At 22.1% G+C, this 26,045-nt stretch overlaps 1 protein-coding gene across 2 annotated transcripts; it reads left to right on the plus strand.

Annotated features, from left to right (window-relative positions):
• The first annotated feature begins 1,421 nt into the window (after positions 1 to 1,421).
• LOC122858840 (myelin regulatory factor-like) lies at positions 1,422 to 25,257 on the plus strand. 2 transcript variants are annotated; one of them, XM_044162019.1, is made up of 9 exons: positions 1,422 to 2,251; positions 18,473 to 18,566; positions 19,586 to 20,588; positions 20,655 to 20,833; positions 20,958 to 21,440; positions 21,517 to 22,679; positions 22,765 to 22,877; positions 22,957 to 23,436; positions 23,509 to 25,257. In XM_044162019.1, the coding sequence occupies exons 1-9, from the start codon at positions 2,203 to 2,205 to the stop codon at positions 23,581 to 23,583; spliced, it is 3,639 nt and encodes a 1,212-aa protein (XP_044017954.1). In that variant the 5' UTR covers positions 1,422 to 2,202; the 3' UTR covers positions 23,584 to 25,257. The 2 variants fall into 2 exon arrangements, with proteins under 2 accessions (XP_044017954.1, XP_044017955.1); XM_044162020.1 differs by having other exon boundaries at positions 20,970 to 21,440.
• The last annotated feature ends 788 nt before the right edge of the window (positions 25,258 to 26,045 follow it).

The following is a 26,045-nucleotide window of genomic DNA, read 5'->3' on the forward strand; positions in this document are numbered from 1 at the left end:
TATATAATTAAATTGAAAATGAATAAAATAAAATTATTTATGGAAAAAAAAAATAATAATAATGAATAATAGATTTAAGAAAATAATAATGAAAAAATAAATATTATCTCGACCCTTTGGTGTTCACGAAATATAAATGTTTACAGTATCTGAAATATATTTTTGTGTGTTTAATTAATATTTTTTTTTAAATACTAATCATTTTATTAAACCTGCATTAATGACTATTTATATTCATAATAATTATTTATAACTTTTACAGATTTTTTCTAGTTTGCACAAAAATCAGATGGCAAACTTGATGTATTATTTAAACAATTTAAAAAATTACAAGTAAATATAAAAATTAATTATTTTCATATATTTTTTTATGGCAATTATTGTAATAATTGTCTATTTTAATAATGACCTTGATTATTGTAATTTTATTGGCTTTTAAAATTATTATTTTCACAACTACTTGCAGAAAAAAAAATTACAAATTTTATTTTTAATGATTTTTATATTGTTGGTGGTAATGTTTTTATGTTTTTTTTTTTTTAGTAGATTGCTTTTTTTGTTTTTTCATTGTTATTACGTTACTGATAACAATAATAAATAATAAACAATTAATATTTTATAAGTAACATTGATATGATCCTTTTGAAGCGCGAATTAAAATTGATATTTATATTGTTTATCAAGTTTACTGTTTAGTTGAAAATATAAATATTTACAAACGTAATATTCAATTTTTGTTGGCTGGACATTCATCATTACATGCTAATTAAATATTACAAATTTTTCATGAAAATATACAGTAACTATTAACTAGTTTAATTCAAAAATTTTGTTTAAATTTAAAACCACTTTGACAAAATATATTTTTTTCTTTTCCTGAATTTTTCTTTTGTCGAACAACAATCGATTGTTCGACAGAATAATATTATCAATATCATTATTTGATAAGCGTAATTATTTAATTACCAACAGCTGGTAAAACTATCAATGAAAAAAATCTAATTAAAAAAAAATTATAATAAAAAAAAAATTCCAAGTTTAGCAATTCGTAATATATATTTTTTTTTTCCACAAAATTCCTCATGAAAATTTCAGTAATACAAGTAGATATAAAAAAAAATTAAAGATCAACAAAAATAATAATAATTTAATATTCAAATATTTACCGAAAAAAAAAAAAAAAATCCATTTTATAAAAAATAAAAATTGGAAAATCAAATTTTAAATGTTATTTTATTTTTTTTTTCAAGTATCAAAATGATTGGCGCAATTTAGGAGCAGTTGCTTGAAATCACGTGACTTGAAATACACACCAGCAACTAGCAGCAACTAGCAAGTGTGCATGTGTGAATGTATGTGTGTTTGTTGAATATTCAAGGGGAAAAGTGGGGTGGGGAAAACCACTGCTGGAATATCGCGAGCGTGCAGCAGCAGCAGCAACATCAGCAGCCTGTCTCGGTGGGCGCATCGCAAAACTCATATAAACATACGTAAAAAAAAAAAAAAATTAATATCTAATTATCATTTAAAAAATAGTTTATCAATCATTTTACAAAAATCCATACATCAAATAACTCTTTTTTTTTTCATCTCAATAAATAAATAATTAGACACAATATTTTACAAAGTTCAGTGATTTTACTCCGAAAAAAAAGAAAAAAAAAAAGAGTTAAATATTAAAAAAATATAAAATTCATAATAGTCATAATAATCATGTTTATTTATTGTGGTTGTGAATAAATCCTTGGTGTGTTTGTATCGTGAAAGTTCGGTAAGATCGGAAAAAAATTAAATTAAATAAAAAATCGTAGAAAAGTGGCAAAACCAGGTTTTCATTAATTTAAAAAAAAAAAAAAAAAAGTTTAAACAAATATTTTTATTGTTATTATTGTTATTTTGTTTTTGTTTTTTTTTTTGATGGTGTTTATATTTAAAAATTAGTGTTAACAAGTGTTGTAATTTAATATTGAAAAAAAAAAAAAATTACAAAAAAAATATTTCTTGTTTAATTCATATAAATTGTTATTGTTTTGATGAAAAATAATAATTAAAGTGAAAATAGTGATTAGTATTGTTAAATAAAAAAATTAATTTTAGCATATTGTTATTAATAAGATGTGGGACGTGTCGAGGTGCGCTGAGAAGACACAAAATGGGGCTTGGTAAGGCCCGGAAGGTAACCCAGGTCCCATTTACGAAGGCATGGATGTCATCGGGGACGGTGATGAGCAGACCTTCCAGGCAATTCTCGGTAAATATTATTATTATTCATTATTAATTAATAATTAATATTATTTAAGCTATATTTATAAAACAAGCACAAAATTTACAAAAAACATGCTAAACTTTTTACATTCTAAAACAGCTATTTATTTTATCAATTCAATGACTTTTATTTTTTTTTTAAATTGAAAATTTAAAGAAATACAATTAGATCATTTTATTTTGACCAATAAGAGTCATTAAAATTACAAGAATTTTTTGGGACGTTGACCCTTCATGACCGCAAACAAAAAAATTATTTTTATGTTTATAAAAAACTTTTTTTACTTTTACCCATTTTTTTTTTTCTGCTGATTAGATAATGCACAAATTTTTTTTACGCAGCATATTTTTATTATTTTTTTTTTTTTTTTTTGATATTAGTGGGCGAGTTGTTTTTTTTTTTTTTATTCATTCATTGAAAGTTTATTTTTTATTTTAAACCTTGATTATATTTTTTTTTGCATAAATTATGAAAAAAAAAGAGTCATTTTCATGGAATTTTTTAGAATGGAAATTTAATTTTCATGGAAATTTAAAGAAAAGTTTTTTCTTTATTTATGTGTTAATATGAGGTATGTATACATGTGTAATTTATATAATATTATAGCAGATATATATATAAATTTAAATGTTTCTTGTGCGACATATCGTATACACGTTTTACTTTATGAAAGAGACTTGTCGTTGCAGCAGCAATGAATTCAATTCGTTCGAGGAGTTGTAATGTGAATGACAATTTAATATTTATTATTATTTTTTATTATTATTATTTTTCTTCTTTATTTCGTTTTATCTCAATGTGGCTAAAGTGGGAGACGGAAGTGACCTCGTCGAGCTTCCATGGATCTTTTTAAATGATTGATTAATCATAATATATTGTATATTAAGTAAAAGCCAACCCGGATATTCTCCAACTAAAAAAATAATATGAAAATCTAATTATTTAAAGTACCATTTTTACTATTTCTTAAATATATATATTTTTTTATTTCTCATTCTGTATACTCATGTTCAAATATGATTTTTATTTTCAATAAAAAAAATTAATTAATCATCAAAATTTTATATAAATACTTTTTCAAAAATAATTCAATAATATTAATTAATTAATTTTGATATTTAACTGTTAATATAATTTAATTATATCGTGTTTTAATTGACAGTATTCATAAAATAAAATTTTGTTTTTTTTTTTTCAATTGAAAAATGATAAATTAATTTTTTTATCTAAAAAATTAAAGCCACCTTATAAAAATATAAATATTCAGTTGTTGTATATGTAAATTAAAAAAATTAAAAGGTGACAAGTCATTGTGCTGTATTAAATAAATACAATATATTTATTTGATTTAATATTAAGTGAATCTCGTTTCGCATCACAGACTTTGAAGTTTTTTAAAACACGCGTAACAGGTATGCGGAGAGTGCTCCAGTGCCTTTATACATTTTTTTTTTCATTAAATTTTTTTTTTATATATTTCGTCGCCATTATACATGTATACTAACACATTAATAATAAATAGCATATATATGTACACACAAATACATGGATGATAGACGAGAAGGTATATATTTCTTAAGAAAAAGTAGGGTAAGGAACCCACGTAAATAAATGAAGAAGTATAAAAAAAAAAAACGTGCGTACTCATTGCAATTTCATGTCGCATATATAGCAAGTACCGCAATTGTACAAGTCCATAATGAGAAAAAAATAAAATAAGAAAAAAATACATGTTTGACTAAATTTAAACGATTTTAATCCAAAAAAAATTTTTATAATTGAAATAAATATAAAAAAAAATGAAAAAAAAATCATATTTATTTGTAAATTAATTTTAAACAATTATAAATATATTTATAATAATTTTATTTATTTATCAATTGATAATAATAATCTCCCAAATAATTATTAAAATAAATTTTTTAAACCAAAAAAAATTCACATTGAATTAAATTTTAAATTTTAATTTCAATCGTAAAAATTCAGGTAATTTATTTTTTGAAAATAATAACAATAGTAAAAAACAATAAAGTAATTGAATTTTTTTTGTTATATGACTGTTTTTACTTTGTACTTTTAAAATACTATTGTTTTTTTTTTATTTTTGATATTGTAAATGGAATATGTTATAACCTTTGTCCTAGATAAAATTGTTTTTATACACCGGTGTATACTTAATGAGGTGAATGTACGCAGTGTTCACTAATGTGACGTCACAATGTACTAGTACATCGTAAAAAATATATCATTATTATTATTATAAAATACAGATTGAACCGAGCGCGAAAGGCTTTAGCTTAAAACTATATTTACAATCTGTGAATCTCCGCCTTTCCATTTGTGATTTTACCCCACCCCCCTTCCTCCTACCCTTGATTATAATCTGTAATTGACATTTTTTTAAATCTACAATTATTTACAAACATTTATTATATATTTTTCTAATTTTTAAATCAACAATAACTAATGAAATTAATTTTTTAAAATACTTTCATCTTGATTAACTATTTTGATGGATTTGCAATTTTTTTTTTTTATTAATTATTATTAATAATATTCATACACAGTTAGTATATTTAAAAAAAAAATTTTTGTATTTTAAACTGTAAGGAATTTTTTTGTTGTTTATTAAACATAATAATATTATGAAAGAAAAATGAATATATTTATTTATGCTTGACATATTATTGAGTTTTGAATTAACAGATGTTTCGATATATTACATCAATATTTATTGCAACAGTATATATATTTAATTTTAATGAGTACATTAATTTCTACATAATGCGATCATTGAAGCAATTTAAATTCTGCCAATTTGAATATTTTAAATATATTTCTGTATAGGCTTTTATTTCAATGAGTAAATGTAAAAATGATAATAGATTATATTTTTTTCTTTGGTGTATTAATATTTAATATTTAATTTAAATTATTTATTGTTTATATAAATTTACATTGAGATGGTTAACTGGATTAATAATGATTAATGATTAATGACAATTTAGTAATTGTGAATTATTATTTTTTTAAAGGGGGTTTTTAAAAATTTAAAAATTTAAAAATTTAATAATAGCGTTACTTTTTAAACGGTTCTATTTGATTTTCAAATTTTTATGAATATATAATAGATACATACAAGTGTCGTAATTTTGTTTATTTTTTCTAAATTATCTGTCGGGAAATTACGCAATGTGAATGTTCATAATATACATGTTTTGGGCGCGTCCAAGGTCAAATCAAATCAAGAACATAAAAAATATATTTCAATCCAAAAATATAACTTGAAAAAAATTTTCTAATTAATAAATCATAAAAATTATAATTATAAAATCACGAGATGTTTTTACATTAAAAATATATTCTTTTTTTTTTTTTTTATAATTTATCATAATAACAAAATAAATAATTGACACTAAGAAAAAATAAAAAATACTTTTTCAAAGACTATAATTAACATGACTATAAAATTGACTTGAATAAATAAAATAAATAAAATCTTACACAGTACAATAAACAATGTGATAAAATTAAAAAAAAAATATAATTAATATTTTTTCTTCTCAAGATTAAAAAAGAAAAAAAAAATCATGCGTTCATTTCGACATTTAAATAGGTAAATTAACGTCGGTAGAATATTCACATCAGTGGCACTTGAGGCGTTGAAAAAAGAATTTAAAAAAATAACAAACAAAAAGGATCAATGAAGTAAATGTATATATAAAAATATACACAATATAAATAAATATGCACAACGTGAAAGGAACTTGATAGTAATTTAATAATTATTATTGCACATTGCAGTCTGATTAATACACCTACATAAATAAATATTTCATAAATAAAATCTAAAAAAGAAAATACCAAAAAGCACAGTTGAAAAACAAATAAATTATTTGAAAAATAAAATTTAATTAATTGTTGAATCATATGAATTATCATCAATTGATGTTGATATTATTATTTATTTTTAAATTAAATTATCATTTTTTATTTGATTAATTTAATTGTGTCAATGTCTGATTTTTTATTGTCAATTTATTTAATTTATTTTCCATCATTTTGATTATTTAATTTATTTAATTTATTTGATTAATAATTGTGTTTATATTTTCTAATTTTAAATATTGTTTTTTTTTTAGTTTAATTATTAAAAATTAAATTTAATAAAAAATACGATGGCCGTTGAATTTATAGATGCGCAAACTCGAGTTACTGGTTGAGGTACAATTGGCCGGCGTCGCGACGCCCATAACGCCTACATTAATTTACCAAACATGCGCAAAAAATCATGCAATATTTAGCCCTATTTTTTTATATTTAAATGTATGAAAAAATATTTTTTATTTAATAATATAAATAATGTTTTTAACAATCAAATTACAATCATTTTTTTTTTAATTTTAAAAATTATTTCTATTGGTAATAATTGATTTTCACATTAAATTTTAAATAATTTAAATAAATAAATAAATAAAAATAGACAAAAACTCTTTGACAATATATAATTATATATTTTTTGTATTGAAAATTTTTTTTATTTTTTTTCAAATCAATAGATCTATGAATAATCCTTTGAATTTTAAATTGACTAACAAGTGTAAATAGTTTTAAAATTAAAAAAAAAATAAAAAAAAAATACAAAAGGAAAAATTAGAAGAAAAATAAAAAAAAATAATCTTTGACAATAATTATGTTATTCATGGATGGAGAAAACCACAAAAGTTTATTATTTTAAAAACACGTAATAATATGTACGTAATTACATACATGCTCATCTTTCGCACGGAGTAAATTACTTGTACTTTTCCATATAAATATATATATTTTTTATAAATTATATAAAATATAATTTTCAGCTGTGGAATCCTCTAATTATTATCCGATCATAATTTAATGACAACGGAAAAATTGCACATCCGCTGGGATATACATGTATTTTTTAATCCCAAGATGCGATTGTAGATTTGATATATCAAAAATAAAATAAATAAATAATTTATTTTTCTTTTTTCTTATAAATGTAAATTCAAAAAAAATATATTAAAAAAATTTTACAATTATTTTTAAAAATGTATATTCATGAATTTAAAGCAAGCAAGGTTTACTAAAATAAGGACAACCATATAAGGGATGATTTTGAGGGAAAAAAAAAAAGAGTATACTTACACTTGTAGGGGTCCGAAGGTCGTGAGAAAACCAGACGAACAAGTAAAGAGAGTGAGGTTTGTTTAATCGATGCGACCTCATCTCCAACCTCCCTTTTTTATCCCACCCCTTTTATCAACCCCTCTGTCAATTTTTGAAACTTTATTTTATATATTTCTATTTTTTTTTTAACATTTTTTTTTTCTCATTTATTTTACAAACGATCGATTGCAAGTTAAATATTTTATTTTTTATTTTACAAAATAATAAATTGCTAAAATTAATATATCAATATACATATTAATCTATTTTTTTAATTTAAATATTTCAAATTTTTAATTAAACAAATGACCAGCTAATCAATTCCCATATATAATTTTTTTAAATATAATTTTAAAATACACAAAAAAATATTTAATCAACAAAATATGGTTTGATATATTTTTTTATCCTCTTGATAATTATTTAAAAATAACATTTTATTGATTAGCATTTGTCTAATTAAAATGATAAAAATGATTTATTTAAATTAGAAAAAATTATAAAAAATTTAAAAATATCAAGTGATAAATAAAAACCCAGTGATAATCAATGTAAACGCCCTGATGTGCCAGATATTTATAAAATATTTATAAAATTTATTAAAATATATATCATATAGTATACAAATTATGTAAATATTTATATCACAATTTTTGAATGTATAATCCAGTTGCCAGGATAATTATATTTTCATATTTATTATAATTTATTTATAAAACTACTTGTCAATAAAATGGGCGAGCATTTAAACCATGAATCGACATGAATCCACATGCACATGTTAATAAATAAATTCATTTATATTTATCACATATATACACCATAATACATACATATGGTTATATACATAATCGCATAATAAAAATGTACAAGTACGATGCCATCAAGCGAAACGTTCCATATCCGAACATATAAATCTGTTTTTTTTTTTTTTTCTTTTTCTCTGTTTCTATACGATATCTTGTTATGCGAATGCAAATGTCGTAAACCAAAGGAAATGAGTAAAGTTGATTTTTATATTTTTTTATTATTATTATTAGGTTTAGTCCTCAAACAATTTCATCCTTTCGTCGCACATTATATGTACTTTTTTGTCCTTCACCTCATTTATTTATTTATTTATTTTTTTTTCCAATAAAAACATCTATTTGTTTAGAAAAAAAAAAAACATTTGTGATAATTACTCTCGTCTCTCACACTATTGTATATACTTTCTGATAAAAAAAACATTTAATTTTATTTTTAAATTTATTAAACAAATATAATATTTTTTTTAATTTATATTTAAAAACTCAGAAATAATTATCAACGTGTTGCATAATTATTTCCAATTAAATATAAATAAAATTATTATTTTAAAAAAAATATATGTTTTTTTGCTTTTTTAAATTTTACAGTTTACGATTTTTTTATATTTTTTTACTTTATTATACTAAGAAAAATAATAATAAATGTAAAAAAAAAAAAAATAAAAAAATAGCTTTATATAGATAAGCGCCAACGATAGCTTTCCGAGATTTGGCATGAGCTCACGCGAAACTTTTGAGTTTTATTTTATTTTTTTATTTACACAAAAAAAATATTAATGTATGTGTGTCAGATTGTCATACATGTATGCTCATCGGATACATATATATATTATTTATGTATTTAAATTTAAACTATTATAGAAGAATCATAGGTATGCCCTGACTTCTTGATGTCCTGATGTCGTGTTGCCAACTCTTAGTCACGCTACAATATCCTTTTTTTTTTCTGCAGATTTTTATCCCCTTTTACCCCCTCGATCCCGGATCACCCTTACCATACTTGAGCAATAAATAATCAAGTATTTTTTTATTATTTTCATATATCATTGGTCGTTATTTTATTATCAATTTTTTTTTTTTATTTTAAATATGGACATTGTTTCAAAATTCAAGTCTAATTAATTTTATTTCTATCAATTTATTTATGAGTTTGTTTTTATTTATAAATTTATTAAATTATTTTTTATTTGTGCAATATTTTTGTTTATATAGATATATTTTTTTTTTCATTTTAAAATTCTAATAAATGCTTTGTATTATTGTTAATGTTCTGTAATCAGTAGGAAAACATTGATATCAATTAACTTTACTCCACGATGACGAAACATTCAGCACTCTCTACTTAACTTTATTTTTCGTAGTAGAATAATGTATTCTTAAAACGTCTATAATAGTTTTTTTATTTTTTACTCTTTTATTTATTTAATAATATCATATTAGAAAATGTATATAGAATTTTTTTTTTTTACCTTCAATGTGACGTTTAAACATAATTGTTGAAAGACAAATTTAAAAATGGATAAGATAATTAAATTAACGTGCTTGATAATATGTAAAAAAATTAATAATTTATTAATAACGTTGATTTTTTTTTTTTTGAGTACCATGCTCCAACTGATAAATTTTTTTTAATCACTCAGACAAGTGCTCCCTCGAGGACAACATCGTCAGGCTCTCGAATTCTAATCGTTTATTTAATATCAAATTCAATATTCAATTTATTTACCAAAAAGATATACATTTGTTAGTACATCTTATGGTTGTTTACTGAAAACATTTACGTAAGAATTTTGGCGTTTGAGATTCATATGTTCTGACGTAGATCAAGTAATTTTATTAATTGTCTATGCCAGAAGATACATGCCCCAAACGCTGAAACCAACGCCCCACACGTAAAATGTTTTTTGTGAATTCTTCAAACGGTTGTAAGTACCAAGATTTGAACTCGGAATCAGAACATCCATGACGAAGCTCTTGCCCACTCGACCATCATCTCACTTGGTACTTGTTGATCAAATATTTTAAATTATTTTTATAATTATTCTTAACCTTCAGTAATTTATTTTACATTTTCCCTTTTTTTTTTTATTTTACAATTTATGTAACAATGATTTTTAAATATATTTTTTTCGCATGATCGCATTGTCAATTAATTTGTAAAACATTTCAAACAATAATTGATTTAAAAAATATTATAAAAATTAATTTTCGTTATGTGTTTGTAAAAAAATTACGAGTCTTAAAGAAAAAAAAAATTAACTGCATATACAGCATGATTAGGCATTACATGTATGTGCTTGCTTCGTTAGCCGTAAAATGAAATAACATCGTGGAAAAACGGAAGTTAAATATAAAAAATTGCAAAATCAACAATACAATAATAAAAAAAAAAAAAATAAATAGTTAAAATCTTTTATCAGGCATATTTAAACATAAATTATTTATGTTTTTTTATTTTCTTTGCAAGTTATTGTAATTGAAAATATTATAATCATAGTTTTTTTTTATTTGTAACAAATGTAGTGCGTAACGACATATTCGAAATAAGTGATCCCTGGAGAGTTTAATGCTCGTCCTCATTAAAATCATTATTGGTCATTTGTTGACTGAAAAATTATCACTTTGAGTCATTATTATGGCGCCATTGATTTTATTCAAATCAAATTGTTACAATGTGAATAATTTTATATGAATTTTTTAATTATTTATTTATTTATTCATTTATCAATTTATTATTTTTTTTTTTTATTAATTTATTAATACAATATATGCTCGTTTATTTATTATTTTTCTCAATTTGACCGTTTGAGAAATATTTGACAAGACAAAAATCAAAACAAAAAAAATTTTTGTAATTAGAAATTTTATTTTTTTATTTATTAATAATCAATCTGCAATTTTTTTTTTTTATTATATTATTAATATTATTTTTTTTTTATTATAAATAATTATTTAATTCATTAATTTTTTATATTTATTTTATAATTTTCAATGCTATATTAATAAATAATAATTCATCTTTTTTAAATTACTATTATTTCATTACCATCTTTATTTTTCTTTGTATTTTTTTTTTTCAATCATTATTGTCATTACATTATTCAACAGTCATTCACTGCATATACAATCATGCTGAGGCATCTTTTTTAAGCATCAAATGATTGATTGATTAATAAATTTTTTTTGAAAAACTTTCCTGAAAAATAATTTAATAATTTCTGTAACAGAAAATTTTTATCAATTTTCAGCAAGTAGGTAATTGCAAAAAAGCGATTATTAATTTTAAATAAATATAATCACTATATTTCAGTGTATCAAATAAACAATTTTAATATTTTTCTTTGACATTTGTTGTGGTGATATAAATAATTCATTATGTCAATTTAACAACCGCGTTTAGTGACGTTTAAATATTAACATATTTACACATTGGTCATGCAAATGAAAAAAAAAAAAAAAAACAACAACAGTAGTACTTACAATATTCTCAATAATAGGGTGAAAAATAATTTTAAATATTAAAAAAAAAAATAAAGAAGGGTGTGGATGTTTATAATGCACTGGTTATTTGTGCATGTGTGGCCGATCTTTGGCGCGTGGCGATCGAATTACACGCACCATAAAATCCATGTGACCCCTTTGCTATTTTTTGATACTTTTGATAGTGTAATTAGGTGTCTATCTATATTATTATACAAGGGTAGTTTAATCGTCGACACAGGTGGCTAAAGAAAATAAATAAATAATTTTAAAACAATAAAAAAATTAATTTTCATTTTTCGAAAATAAATAAATAAATAAATAAATAATTGTATATTATTTATAACAATTTAAACAATAAATCTTTTTCAAATTCAACGTAGAATTTTTAACGAGTCATGAATTTATAATTTTTTATTTTTCTGCCACAAGAGACTGTCAGTGGATAATGCCAAAATATGGCAGATAAATAATAGAAAAATTTAAAAATTCAAAATTCATTTCCACGTTGAAAAATTAACTTTTTTCTATGATTTTTTTTTTCAACGAGTCAATAAAAATATCAAGATATTTGTGTAATTAATTTCAATAATAAAATTTGAAGAAAAACAATAAAAAATTTAAAAATTAAATTAAAAAAAATAATATCTATATGCAAAAATGTGAAAAAGAATTTATTTTAATTGTTAATTATTAATTGTTATTCTTCATATTTAATTATCAAAAATATTTCCATAAATAAGTTGATATTTTCATTAAGTCTTTGCAAAAAAAAATAATATAAAAAATTCAATTTTTAAATGTGAGAACGAATTTTAAGTTCACATCATAAAATACTTTTTTTTCCATATCACATAAAAGTAAATTTTTTTTATGACAAATCTACTTGTCCAATTTATATTTTTGAAATAAAAAAAAATTAACTTTTAATTTCTTATTCTACTAAATAAATAAAAAAATAAATAGGATAAAATATAGTTAACCAGACTGTACAAATAAATCGACCAAAGTCGCATATCAAGTTGGCTGAGTGGGGAAATAAGAATCAGGGTTGGTGTTCATACACACAAAAGGGGTTGAAAATACAACCTGCTTTGTCTATAGATACAAAATTATTTCACCCCATCATATACATGTATATACAGTTAAAAAAAAAATAATAGGCAACGCCCACGAATTTACTTGGTAACGTTGCTATTCGTTAATCATCATTCTGCATCAGTGGTATCACTGGCCAATCCAATTTCAGTTTCATACATACCCCACAAAAGACAACAAAATATTATTACTATTTCTTATTATTATTATAATAAAAAAAAAGGACTTTCTTTTAGTCTTGATAGTTCAGTTGATGTATCTTTGATCCTCAAAACTAAAACTCTTTTTCCTTAAAGTGTCACGTTATTTTAAAAAATTTATATTTATTTTTAAATTAACAGTGGTTTTTAAACTGGTGATTTTTTATTTTTAAATTATTTAATTGTTTTTTATAAAAAACAAATATGTAGTGATTTAATTGACAATTATTTTATGTTTTATTTTGGTGGATTTACCTTGACATGATAAAAGATAAACATAAAATTTTAATCAACAAAAATACAGAGCCAATTTGTCATTTAAAAATTCCGAATGTGATTATTTTATTAGTGGTCAAATGTTTTATCGAATAGCTTGTGTTAGCCAGCTCGTTTTAACGTTCTTAAATATTTTTGAATTTGGCTGATGTATTTTCATGGATATTATTGATGAAATTTAATTCTCAGGGTTGAATTAAATTACATAAAAATATATCAAAACGATTGTTGAACTAAGGAATCATCTGCACTAGTAATTGTCACATTTAATTTAACATTTATTTTTGATATTATTGTGAGGAAAAAAAAAAACATATGAGTAATATTTCAATATGTAAATAATAAAAATGTAGTGAAACAGTTTTAAAAAGTAAATAGACATTTTTTTTTCTATCCATTTGTGTAATATTTAAAAATAAAAAAAATATAATAAACATATTATCATGGAGTTTACGTGGACTATTCAACATCAGTCTGGTGATCCAATTCAAGAAAATAGAAATTGTGTTAATGATCAAGAAGAAACGACATCTGTCATTGGTCATCCGGCAGTCAGAAGAATTCTCGGTGTTACTGGTAAACAAAATAAAAAATTAACAAAAAAAAAATCACATTATTATACAACAATCATTGCAAATGAGCCAACATATAAATAATATTAATTTCGATTAATTAAAGTTATTAAAAAATACAAATAAAAATTCAATAAAATTTGTAAATTTTCTGGCAATTATTTTGAAGACAGGTGAAGGAAATTGATATCGATACAAGGGTAAAATAAAGGGGATGATTATGAAGAAAAAAAAAAAAGAGAATGAGGGTTTAAAAAAAGGATAAATATATAAAATAATGTAAAAAAAAAAAATACCGGAAGTACGGTATTTAAATGTGAGAGTTAATCGAGCAACAGTTAAAAATTTCTCAGGGGGTTGGCAGCTGCAGTAATGTGTCTGCATGTGTCTAAATATATAAAAAAAAAATTTTAAATAATTTTTATATTTTACATAAAGTTGTTGATTATTTTTTTTGATATATATTTTTTATTGTATTATTGATCTTTCCCCTGTGGATGTCCGTCAAACGATTAGACAGATCGTGAGCATAAACAAAAACTGCAGGGGTTGATTATGATAATTGACTAGTTGTTTTTTGTTGCTGTTTTTTTTTTAATTTTATTTTCTAGAGGGGTTGATGTCAGGTGGGTATTTAGATTACTCTGTGTTTAAACAAACCATTGGCAATTATTTATAGACCCTTTGATTGTTAAATAGGGTGCAAAAAAAAAGTGTAATCTTGCTAAATGTTGATAATAATATTTTTGATGAATTATTTATATCAACCTGTCAACAACTCATAAAACACTCCATTCTATTTGGATTTTTTTATGTTTATTTATATAATTTATTTAGTAATTAAATTGGTATTTAAATTTATTTATTTTTTGATTTATTTGTATATGGTTTTTTTTGTTTTATTATACAAATTAAATTGTAAAAGATGAGACTTACTTTCACTGGATTTACAAATAGAATGTTGTCTCTTGTCACGAGTTGCAAAAAAATTTATTCATTGTGAACAATATAGCGTTAAAATATATTTACACAATTGTGGAATATAAACGAAAGTGAAATATACATTTATTTTTATATGAAAAAAAAAAATTTAATTTACATTTTTATTGCAATTTTATTTTGTATTGTTTTTTTTTATATAAAAAGTCGTTTTTGTCTGTTCAGCGTCAAAGTTGAATGATCATCGTCACTGGAGGTGAAAAAAAAAAAAAACTTAAAGATTCCAATAAAGGAATACAGTTGATAATAAAAAAAAAAATTAATAATAATAAATATTAAGTGCAATTTTAAGCACCTTGGGAAATTGTGTATTATATTTTTGGAGTAGAAAAAAATTTATGATTCTTACTATAAACAGTTTAAAATTTTTTACGATCTAAGAAATATTTCTATTTAGAAAAATACATAAATATTAATAATCTTTTAGCTTTCTATATCAAAGTAATTATTATTATTATTATTTTAAATAAATAAACAAATACTTTCTTTTTGAAATTAAAAAAATCATAAATTTATTGAATTGTTTATTAACAATGTAAATTAATTATAAATAATATAATAATATGAAAATATTATTAGACTGTTATTGTTTATTTGATTAAAATAGTAAACCAAAAATTAATTTGGTAATATTATTAATTATTAATTTTTATATAAAACAAATTTTAAATTTTTAAAAAATAAAAATTTTTTTTTTTCTTTTTTTTTGATATAAATTGTGTGTGACAACATATTTTTAATTATCTATCACAATTTTATTTTTCCATTGTTTAATTATACATTGTGCATGTTACGCAAAATAAGTATAAAAGAATAATAATAAAAATAAATAAACAATTAAAATGAAAAATAAAGGAAAAAAAAATAAAAAAGAATTTTTAAAATTAAAAATCATCTATCAATTTGTCATCGTTGTCATTGAAATTGTTGTTATCAACGTACTTTTTTATATGAAAAATATATATTTATATGCATGCGTAAAAATAAAATTACACATGTTTTAGATTTTTTTTTTTTTTTTATATGAAAAGACAGAAAGTCTAGGTGGACTCTCGGCCACTGGGTAGACTCGGTATACGCCCCATTGGAAAGTTGGATTTTCATGCTAAATTGCTAAATGCGAGTGACAAAAATATGTCAATTTAAAAATATTTATATTTCTGGATATAATAACTAAAAAGAAAATGATTTTTTAAAAAAATTACCTAAATTTTCATTGAAAATACTAATTTTTCTAATTTTAATTGAAATTTCAAATTAAATCAATGAAAATTACGCATTTAAAATATATTTTAATAAAATTAAAACTGTTTAATATTTTTTTTCTATTTTTCCAATTAATTTTTCTTTTTTACAAACCAAAAAATACGTCTCTTTGATGGAAAGACGTATTTTGTTTGATCGATATGTTAGAAACGCCCCAGCCAATATCATCCCCTCTATTAAATTTTTTTACTCTTTTTTTTTCCTCACATTTTCTCATAAAAATAAATGTTTTTTTTTAAATATTATTTTTTAAATTGAATACTGATATATTATCGACAAAATCAAGATATTAAAAAATTTTCTGTCTCCAAAACCCTAAAGCTAATATTTAATTTAAAAAAAAAAATATATAATTTTATTATCATCTTGAATAAAAGGAAAATCAATTTTTCATTTCTTTTTTTTTTTCATCAATACTAATTACAATTATCATTATCAATGATCTTATAAATTATGTTGACATTCTAGTGTAAATAATTATCATCATTCTAGGCGTGGGAAATCAATATAAAAATATAATAATAATAATATAAATAACAATAATTTAACAAAACATGACAATGAAATATTTCTACAATTCGTTACGTAATTTATTACCTGAGAAATAAATGTATTATAAATATTAAAAATAATGTAAAAAGCAATTTACACATGATATTAAATTGATCATTTATCAGGTAGCTTCAATGGATGTATATTATTATTATTATTTTTTAAATTTATAATTAAAAGTAAAAGTCATAAAATTATTAATTTTTTTAAACAGATAATATTTCATAATATTTTAATTTGTATTTGTTAATTTACTTGGAAAATTCATAATTCTTGCAGGAATAATTTTTTTTTGACAAAAAAGAAAGTTAACTTATTTATTTAAATAAAAATAGATAAAAAAAAAAAATTAATTAGATATTTTGGATATTTTAAAAATACGAAAAATAAAAAAAAACGAGAGTAAAAAAGAAAATTATTTTATGCATAATAATTATAATTAAAATGAATTAATAATTTTTTTTTTCTTTTGGGAAAACACTTGTTGTTATTTCAATTGTTATTTTAATAATTTTAATTTAGAAAATTTAGCCAATAATAGATTTATAAAATAAATTTATAAAATAAAAAAAAAAAAAAATTGTCTAACCAGTACCTTGGACCCTCTCTTGAGACTTAAATAAATTATCTCAAGTGTCATAATTTGTCCCTTCCGGTGTAATGAACAAAATGATGCTTTGACTCACTAAACGTCTTTATTCTGATAACAAATAATCATTTATATAATATCTAAAAATACAAAAGGACATTTAACACAAAACAAAAACAAAAATTTTTCATATGAAAATTTTTTTTGACGTTTAAAATTATTTCAAGAATAAAATTAAACGAACAATATTAATTGTATTTTTTAAATTAAGCAATTATGTAGCTAATTTTAAATTTATAAAGTTTATTTAATAATTTATATTGAGCATGTATAAATGTAAAATAAAAATATGTGTATACTTACAATTTTGCCATTCACAAGACCTTTAAAATCCAGTGTAAATATATATAAAAAATAAAATGTTGAGAATGAATAAATAAATAATCAAATAAATAAATAAATACAAACTTGATTGTCGAGGTCGGCACCTCGCAATCAGCTGTCTCATTTATATACTTGTTTGATTTTCTTTTACAAACTATTAAATTCTTGTTTTCCACCTACACAAAGAATTTATAAATTCAAAAAAAATTTATATATAGATTTCTATTAATCAACAACAATATATAAATTATAATTTTTTCAATAAATAAATTAACACATATTTTCATATAAAAAATACCTTTTCATTTGAAATTTTACTTTAAATACCGTACTGTAAATCTTCAATTAATTTTTTTTCAATAAATCATTTGTTATTTTAGTTGAATATATTATTTATTAATTTTATAAGTTATTTTAAAAGATAAATATTTATATGGTTTATTTTTATTACGTTAAATATTTATTGAACGATTGGTGTTACATGAATCAATTTGTAGGTCAGCCAGGTCATGTTGCCCCCCATGTTTAAGAAATTAAATTCAAAGTGCGAATTAATTGTTGTCTTTTACATACTCTCCCTCCAATTCTCCTGACATTCCTGACACTGATATCATCTTCATCATTGAGTAAATTTTTTTTTTCACAATCACTATTATTTTTTCCTTTTTTTTTAATCAACAAATTTCTACCATTCACTTTTCTTGGAGGAGGTTAATAAAAAGAAAAAAAAAAAACTGTTTTTATTGATGATATAGAATTTCTTTTGTAATTTAAATTTTTTTATTTTTCAGGAAGGAGTGATTTTGTAGGTGGCATTGATAATGAAGCTCTGGATTTTTCACAACTTGAGGATTTTATCAACAGTGACAATCCTCAAGCAGCAACGTGAGTTTATTTTTTTATTTTTAAAATTTAAAAATAATGGAAAACTCATCAAATTATTACGCTGATTAGTAAAAATTAATTTATCAATCTATTAATCACTCAAATTTATTCGAAAAATTCTTTTTTTTATTTCGATTTAAATTGTTCGTATAATGTTTAATAAATAATTTAATATTATTTAAAACAATTAATCTATTTTGAGGCCAATTTGATTAAGTAAATCCCCAAATTCATAAAGTGTCATAGATCGAGTTTAATCCAGACAAATGCAGCTAGCCAATAAAATTATTAAAAGAGATCAAAATATGAAGTATCTAATGACACACAATAGTGAGCTGATATATATATAGACAGTGTAAAAAACTAACAACTTAATGACATATGAGAGACAGACGTGCTGTAAAATTGAATGGAATCACTGCTGTGTCATATTATTTGAAATTGTTATAATTTGTCTCGTATAAACTTGAAGGGATTTCAACAACTGTACATATTACAATTTACAAATTTATTCCATTTTATATATATATTGTAATAATCCTCAGTAAATTTAGAAGCTCGTGCCACCGGAACTATTTTTTCATTGTGTCTATATACAATAATAAAACTTCCTCCATGAATAATTTAAAAAATAAAAAATAAATAACAAATAGTAAATGATAAAATAAATTTATTATTAAAATTCCAATGATATATATAAATATAAATTATAAAAAAATAAAATAAACTTGTGATTTAAGTAATTGGAAAAACACATGTGTGATAATGTTATTTTTTTTTAAATGTAAATTCCACAACTCAACACGTGCCATATCAACTATTATTTATTCTAGTCATTATACTCGTCAAGTTGATTAAAAAAAAAAAAATTAATGAGAAAAAAAAAAATAAATAAACAATATACACATATCACAAAGATAATACAAGAAAAAAAATTTAAAAAAAACCAATTAAAATTGAAATTAATAATGAAATGAAAATGATCAACACTTACTGATAAATGAATAATAATTTTTTAGATATTTTGCTGATACATTGGCCCACAATGAGACAACAGGTACATCAAATCACAATGTACGAATTGATTCATCAGGTACACAGCAACAACAATCACAACAACCACCACGTATACCATCACCAATGTCAAATGTTACAAATTCAAATCATCATGTACCAGGAAATGGAACAACAACAGTCACATCAGTTAATAATTATAAAGAACAACAACAACAGCAACAACAACAACAATCATATGTACATCCTCATGCATTACCAGAAAGTCCACCAGACAGTGGAAGTGAACCACCATATTCACCACCAGGACATCATGAATCTCAAACAATTCATTCACCTCATCAAAAGGCAGCTGGTCTTCAAGATATTCTTATTCATCATCAAAATAATACAAATGGTTTTGTACCAACAAGTCTTATACCAACATCACCAAGACAATTGTCATCATCAGCTGATACACTACTATTAACACATCCAGTATTAACACCATTATTAACAGCATCAACAACATCATTATCAACACAACAACAACAACAACAGCAACCACCTCCTCCACCACCACCACCACCATTACCATCATTACCATCACTTGGGTCAACGTTACCACAACAACCGATACTTGTTACAATACCACATGAACAAAGTCCCTCGGGTATAACAACAATTTATTCATCATTACAATCAGCACCAAAAAAACGTAAATTAAGTCAAGATAATAGTGGTATTGTTCATGTTAAACAAGAACCAGAACTTGGTACTATTGAACACAGTTGTAGTAGTAGCAGTGCTGTACTTGATAATGATGATGTTAATGGTGATAATTCATATATTGATTCAACTTATCAATGCATTAGATTTCATCCATTTCAACAGACATCATGGCATGCATTGTGTGATCATAATTTAAAAGAATTACCAAATCCACATTATCGTGTTGATGCTGATAAAGGATTTAATTTTAGTAATTCAGATGATGCATTTGTTTGTCAAAAAAAAAATCATTTTCAGGTAATTAAATTAACAAATTACAAGTTTAATAATTTTTTTTTTTGCTTATTTATTTATTTTTTGTAGATAACTTGTCATGCACAACTTCAAGGTGATGCTGTATTTGTACGTACTGGTGAGGGTCTTAAAAAAATAAGTAGTTTTCAATTACATTTTTATGGTGTTAAAGTTGAATCACCAACTCAAACAATTCGTGTTGAACAAAGTCAATCTGATAGAAGTAAAAAACCATTTCATCCTGTTGTGTAAGTAAAATAAATGTATTTAAAAAAAAAAATTAAATATGAAATTATATATAATTAAAGAAAATCATAATTATATGTAAAATCGCAAATCGAAATTCTCAGTATTTCCATTACACTAAAATAGCGCGGGTTTCAGGGTGGAGCTAGGTGGCGAACGTGTCACAAAAGTGACAGTTGGTAGATTACATTTTAGTGAAACAACAAGTAATAATATGCGTAAAAAAGGTAAACCAAATCCTGATCAACGTTATTTTCATCTTGTTGTTGGTTTACATGCACATACTGCTGATCAATTGAGTTATCAAGTTGTTGCACATGCATCTGAAAGAATAATAGTACGTGCTAGTAATCCAGGACAATTTGAATCAGAAGGTACTGGTGTTGGTAATGAGGGTGGTTGGCAAAGAGGTGCTGCACCAGATTCAGTATATCATGCTGGTAGAGTTGGTATTAATACTGATAGACCAGATGAAGCACTTGTTGTACATGGTAATATGAAAGTTACTGGACATATTGTTCAACCAAGTGATGCAAGAGCAAAACAAAATGTACAAGAAGTTGATACTAAAGAACAACTTAGAAATGTTCAACAATTACGAGTTGTTAGGTAAAATATTATTTATTTATTATTGAATTATTTACAAGGAATAATATTTGTTTGTTTTTTTTTTTTTTTTCTACAGATATCAATATGATCCAGAATTTGCGTTACATTCTGGTCTTGATATGAAAATTCATGGTGATACTGGTGTTATTGCTCAAGAAGTACAACAAATATTACCAGAAGCTGTACTACCTGCTGGTGATATTATTCTACCAAATGGACAACTTATTGAAAATTTTTTAGTTGTTAATAAAGAACGTATATTTATGGAAAATGTTGGTGCTGTTAAAGAATTATGTAAAGTTACAGATAATTTAGAAACACGTATTGATCAATTAGAACGTATTAATAAAAGATTAAATAAAATAAAACGTGATGATAGTTTAAAAAGTACAATATCAACAATATCAAATTGTTCAGCTAATAAATATACAAATTCATCTACATCAAAAAATTCATTGAGTACAAAAAAAATTATAAATCAAGATGATGATTTATTATGTAGTAATAAATTTATACAAATTGTCATTGTAATATTAATATTAATAATGGCATTTTGTTTAGTTGCAATGGCAACACTTTATTTTTTGGAATATCAAAAAAGAAATAATTTCGAATGGACAAAAATTGTTGGTAGTCATGCTAGTAATAGTGGTCATCATGGTAGTGGTGGTCATGCTAATAGTAATAATATGTTGGCTATTGGTCCATCATTACCAACAACAGCATCATCATCACCACCATCATCATCATCAAATTATCATTCAAAGTATAATGATTTATCTGGTAGTACTTTACCAACATATTTAACAAAACAAGGTATTTTTACACGTGAAATGGAAAGTAATGCTGATAATATTGATACCTCTGGTAATAGTCGAATATTAAATCATGATATTGGACATACAACAACAACACCAAATAATAAACAACAACTTTATTCACAAGAAATAACTTATTATCCATTTGGTAATTCTGGTGTACAAAAAACAGATAAAAATAATGAATATCCAAATAATTGGCTGAGTAAAAATGGTGGTATTGTACCAAGTAATGTTGATGAAAATGATCAAAATGATAATATTGATGGAAATAATAAATTACAACCAATTGGTAGACCAATAAATTGTCAGCGACATTTTTCAGATATTGAAAATTCATGTCAAATTTATTGTTGTTCATCAGATATTCGTCAACTTGAAGAACCACATCCTGAACATCCACCAGTTAAAAAAATTATACGTTAGTTATTATTACAATTATTATTAATTAAAAATGTTATATAAATTAAATAATATTAATTTTGTTTATTTATTTTTATATTTAGCTGATCATTTGGAACAATCAATTGGAATTCATGAAGAAAAACGTAAATCAATAAAAGGAATACAAAATGGAATAAATCCATCTGATCAAAATACACAGACACTTGTTAAAGAGGTAAGAAATAAAAATGATAAAATAATAAATTAGTAATTAATTTATAATTTATATATTTTTTTAAAATTAATTTTAAAAGGCAAATTTCAAATATCCACACAAGAGAAATCGTCGAGAGACTGGTGGTAGTGATTGGGGTGAATTTGCAAGTAATGCAGCTGGATCATTACCACCAGAACCAAAACCACAATTACAAATAATTGCTAAAACATTTAATGTTACATTGGATCATCGTTATTGTACAATGACACCAATAAATTCACAAAATAATTTTACATGTGATATTCCACTATCAAAATATATGCCTGATAAACATTTATCATTGCATTTTATTGGTATGCCATGGTCCTGGCAAATAGTACAACTTTGTCCAATTGAAATAAATTCACCGATTGATGAAACAATGACTTGTGACTGGGGTGGATATAATTTACATCAACAACAATCAAAACTTGCGGGAAATAACAATCAACCTGGTGATCAATCATTTGTACTGGATGTTGCATTTTATATGAGAAAAAATATTAAATTTAGAGTACCAACTGTACAACCACAAGAGGTAATGCAATATTTAAATTATTTATTTTTATTTTTTTTAATTTATTTATAATTATTATTTATATTTTTACAGAATGTTTGTGAAAATCGACATGGTGGTGATTATTTGGAATTTACTCTTAATTTTCATCGTGATTGTGATGGTTGAAAGTTTATCAATTAAAATTGGCAACTAAATTTTAAAAAACACAAATGAAAATAATATTTATGGTATTTTATTTACATGATATTATTAATATTATTAATAATGATAATACAAGTGATATAGCTACGAACAAAATGCACATTATCAGGATTTTTTTTTGATATTTAAAAGCAAAAAAAAAAATCTCATGATCTGATTATTAAATAAATTATATTTAAAATAATAATGTATAATAAATAATTGATAATTATTTAAATTTTTCAAATGACAATATCTTGATAATGAATTTTAAAAAATTAATAAACAATGTATTTTTTAAAGTATTTAAATTTAAAAATCATTTCCAGGACTTGTCTATTGTTGAATTATAGAAAAGAAAAAAATCCATTATTGAGATATTGACAGTTAAATTAAATAATTAAAAATTTAAATATTAAAAATATACATTTTAAAATTCTTAATAATTATTGGAATTAATTAAATATATAGTTAGTTTAATAAATCACTTTTAATTTTGTTAAGATTATCAAAATACATTTGTATATTTTTCATGACTTTACATATATTTTTTTTTTTTAAATTTACAAATTTTTTTGTTTTTCATGTTGTTATTGTTTTTATTATTTTTATTTCAATTTTTATTATTTTATAATTATGTCACAATTTGAAGCAACTCAAAATGATGAATTAATTTCATTCACGTAACGAATAGTATTTATGTAAAAAAAAAAAAACGAAAATTATAATAAAGAAAAAAAAAATACGTATCAAAGACGTAAACAGCTTTTAAATAATAAATCATTTAATTGAGTAAATTTTTTTTAATTTTGTTTAATTGAAATAATTTTTTATTGATTAAAAAATTTTGAATATTTAAAAAAAAATATACAATATGATTATTAGTTTTAGAAATAGAAAATAATAAAAATCGTAATAATTTTAGTTAATTTTATCGAAATAAAAAAAATACTTGTAAATACGTTCAATGATATTCCACAGAAAAAAAAAAAAAAACATGAAAAAGTATTGTATTAGAATTAATAAAAAGAAAAAAGAAAAAAAAAAAATTAATGTATTAATTATTAATAAATTAAGTACGTTATAAAAGAGATTTTTTCTTTTTTTTTTTTTGGCTTATATTATTTTGAGTAAATTGACACTGAAAAATAGAACAAAAATATCAATAAAATAATGCTAAATTAAAAATAAAATAAACAAAAGTGCAATAATGTTTGATAAAGTGAAAAAATATTTTTAAAAATTAAAAAACAGAAAAAAAGTTTATTGAAAAATGTCAAAATTTAAATGTGAATTATTTTTTTTTTGTTTTATTAAATATTTATTTACAATTAATATTATAAATTATTATTATTTTTTTGTTATTTTAAATAGAATTAAACTAGTCCAGGTGAAAAAAGTGATTGAATAATTATTGACATTATTATAATTAATAATTTAAAAAAAAAAAAAATATTTTACACTCAATAAATACAAGCTAATATAAAATTTAAAAAAAAAATAAAAAATTTCTAGTGCCTTTCTGTATATTTGATGACAAAAAATTATAATTGTAAATGTATTATTTTATTGCAATATTTATTAACATATATCAATAAAAAAAATTGTAATATTATTATAAACTCGAAATAGAATAAAAAGTATTGCTTTGTGAGAAATGTATTGTTTTTCTTAAATTATTTGTTATTTTCAATTTTACAAATATTTATTTTCTTTATTTTTATTTTATGACTTTACAAGTAATGTTTTTTTTTATCCAGATATTTTTTAAAATTATATAGTTTAAACAAAAAAAAAAAAACTTACTTGATTTGTTTTCCTTCGGATTAATTTATTGAAGATTTCTTTCGAAAAAAAATTGTAAACTGTGAATTCGAAACACTATTTAACGTACATTTTTTATCTATGATTATCAAGAGAAAAAAAAATTTATATAATGTTAAAAATCGAGTACAGTTTTTTAAAAATAATTTTTATTATTTGACCTAGTTTTTTTTTTAAAGTCATTATTTAGTAGTTATTTATAATCTTTTTTAATAATACAAGATTTAATTTTATTTTCATAATTTTTATAGAGTTCTTCCAAGCTACAAAGTTGAGTTATATTTTGGGTGAATTGATTGACCTCATTAGTATAATTAACAGCTTTATCCAAAACATTTTTAACAGCTTCTATCAAGTCCAAGGTTGATGCAAAAATTTTCTAAATAAAACAAAACCATGTATTTAAAATAATTGAGATAAAATAGATAACAAAAAAATATAAATATATTATAAATTAACCTCATCAGTGCAATCATTTTTAAATATACTCGTTAACATTGAACAAGTGTGACTTTGTTTGTGGCTTTTGAGACTAGCTAAATTATTTTTAAAAAGAAATTTATACAAATTAAATTGAAGATTATATTTCATTAAATATTCAGACAAACATGTATTTTTATAAT

Source organism: Aphidius gifuensis, linkage group LG6, assembly GCF_014905175.1.
Source record: "Aphidius gifuensis isolate YNYX2018 linkage group LG6, ASM1490517v1, whole genome shotgun sequence".
In the NCBI taxonomy this organism is placed as follows: Eukaryota; Metazoa; Arthropoda; class Insecta; order Hymenoptera; family Braconidae; genus Aphidius; species Aphidius gifuensis.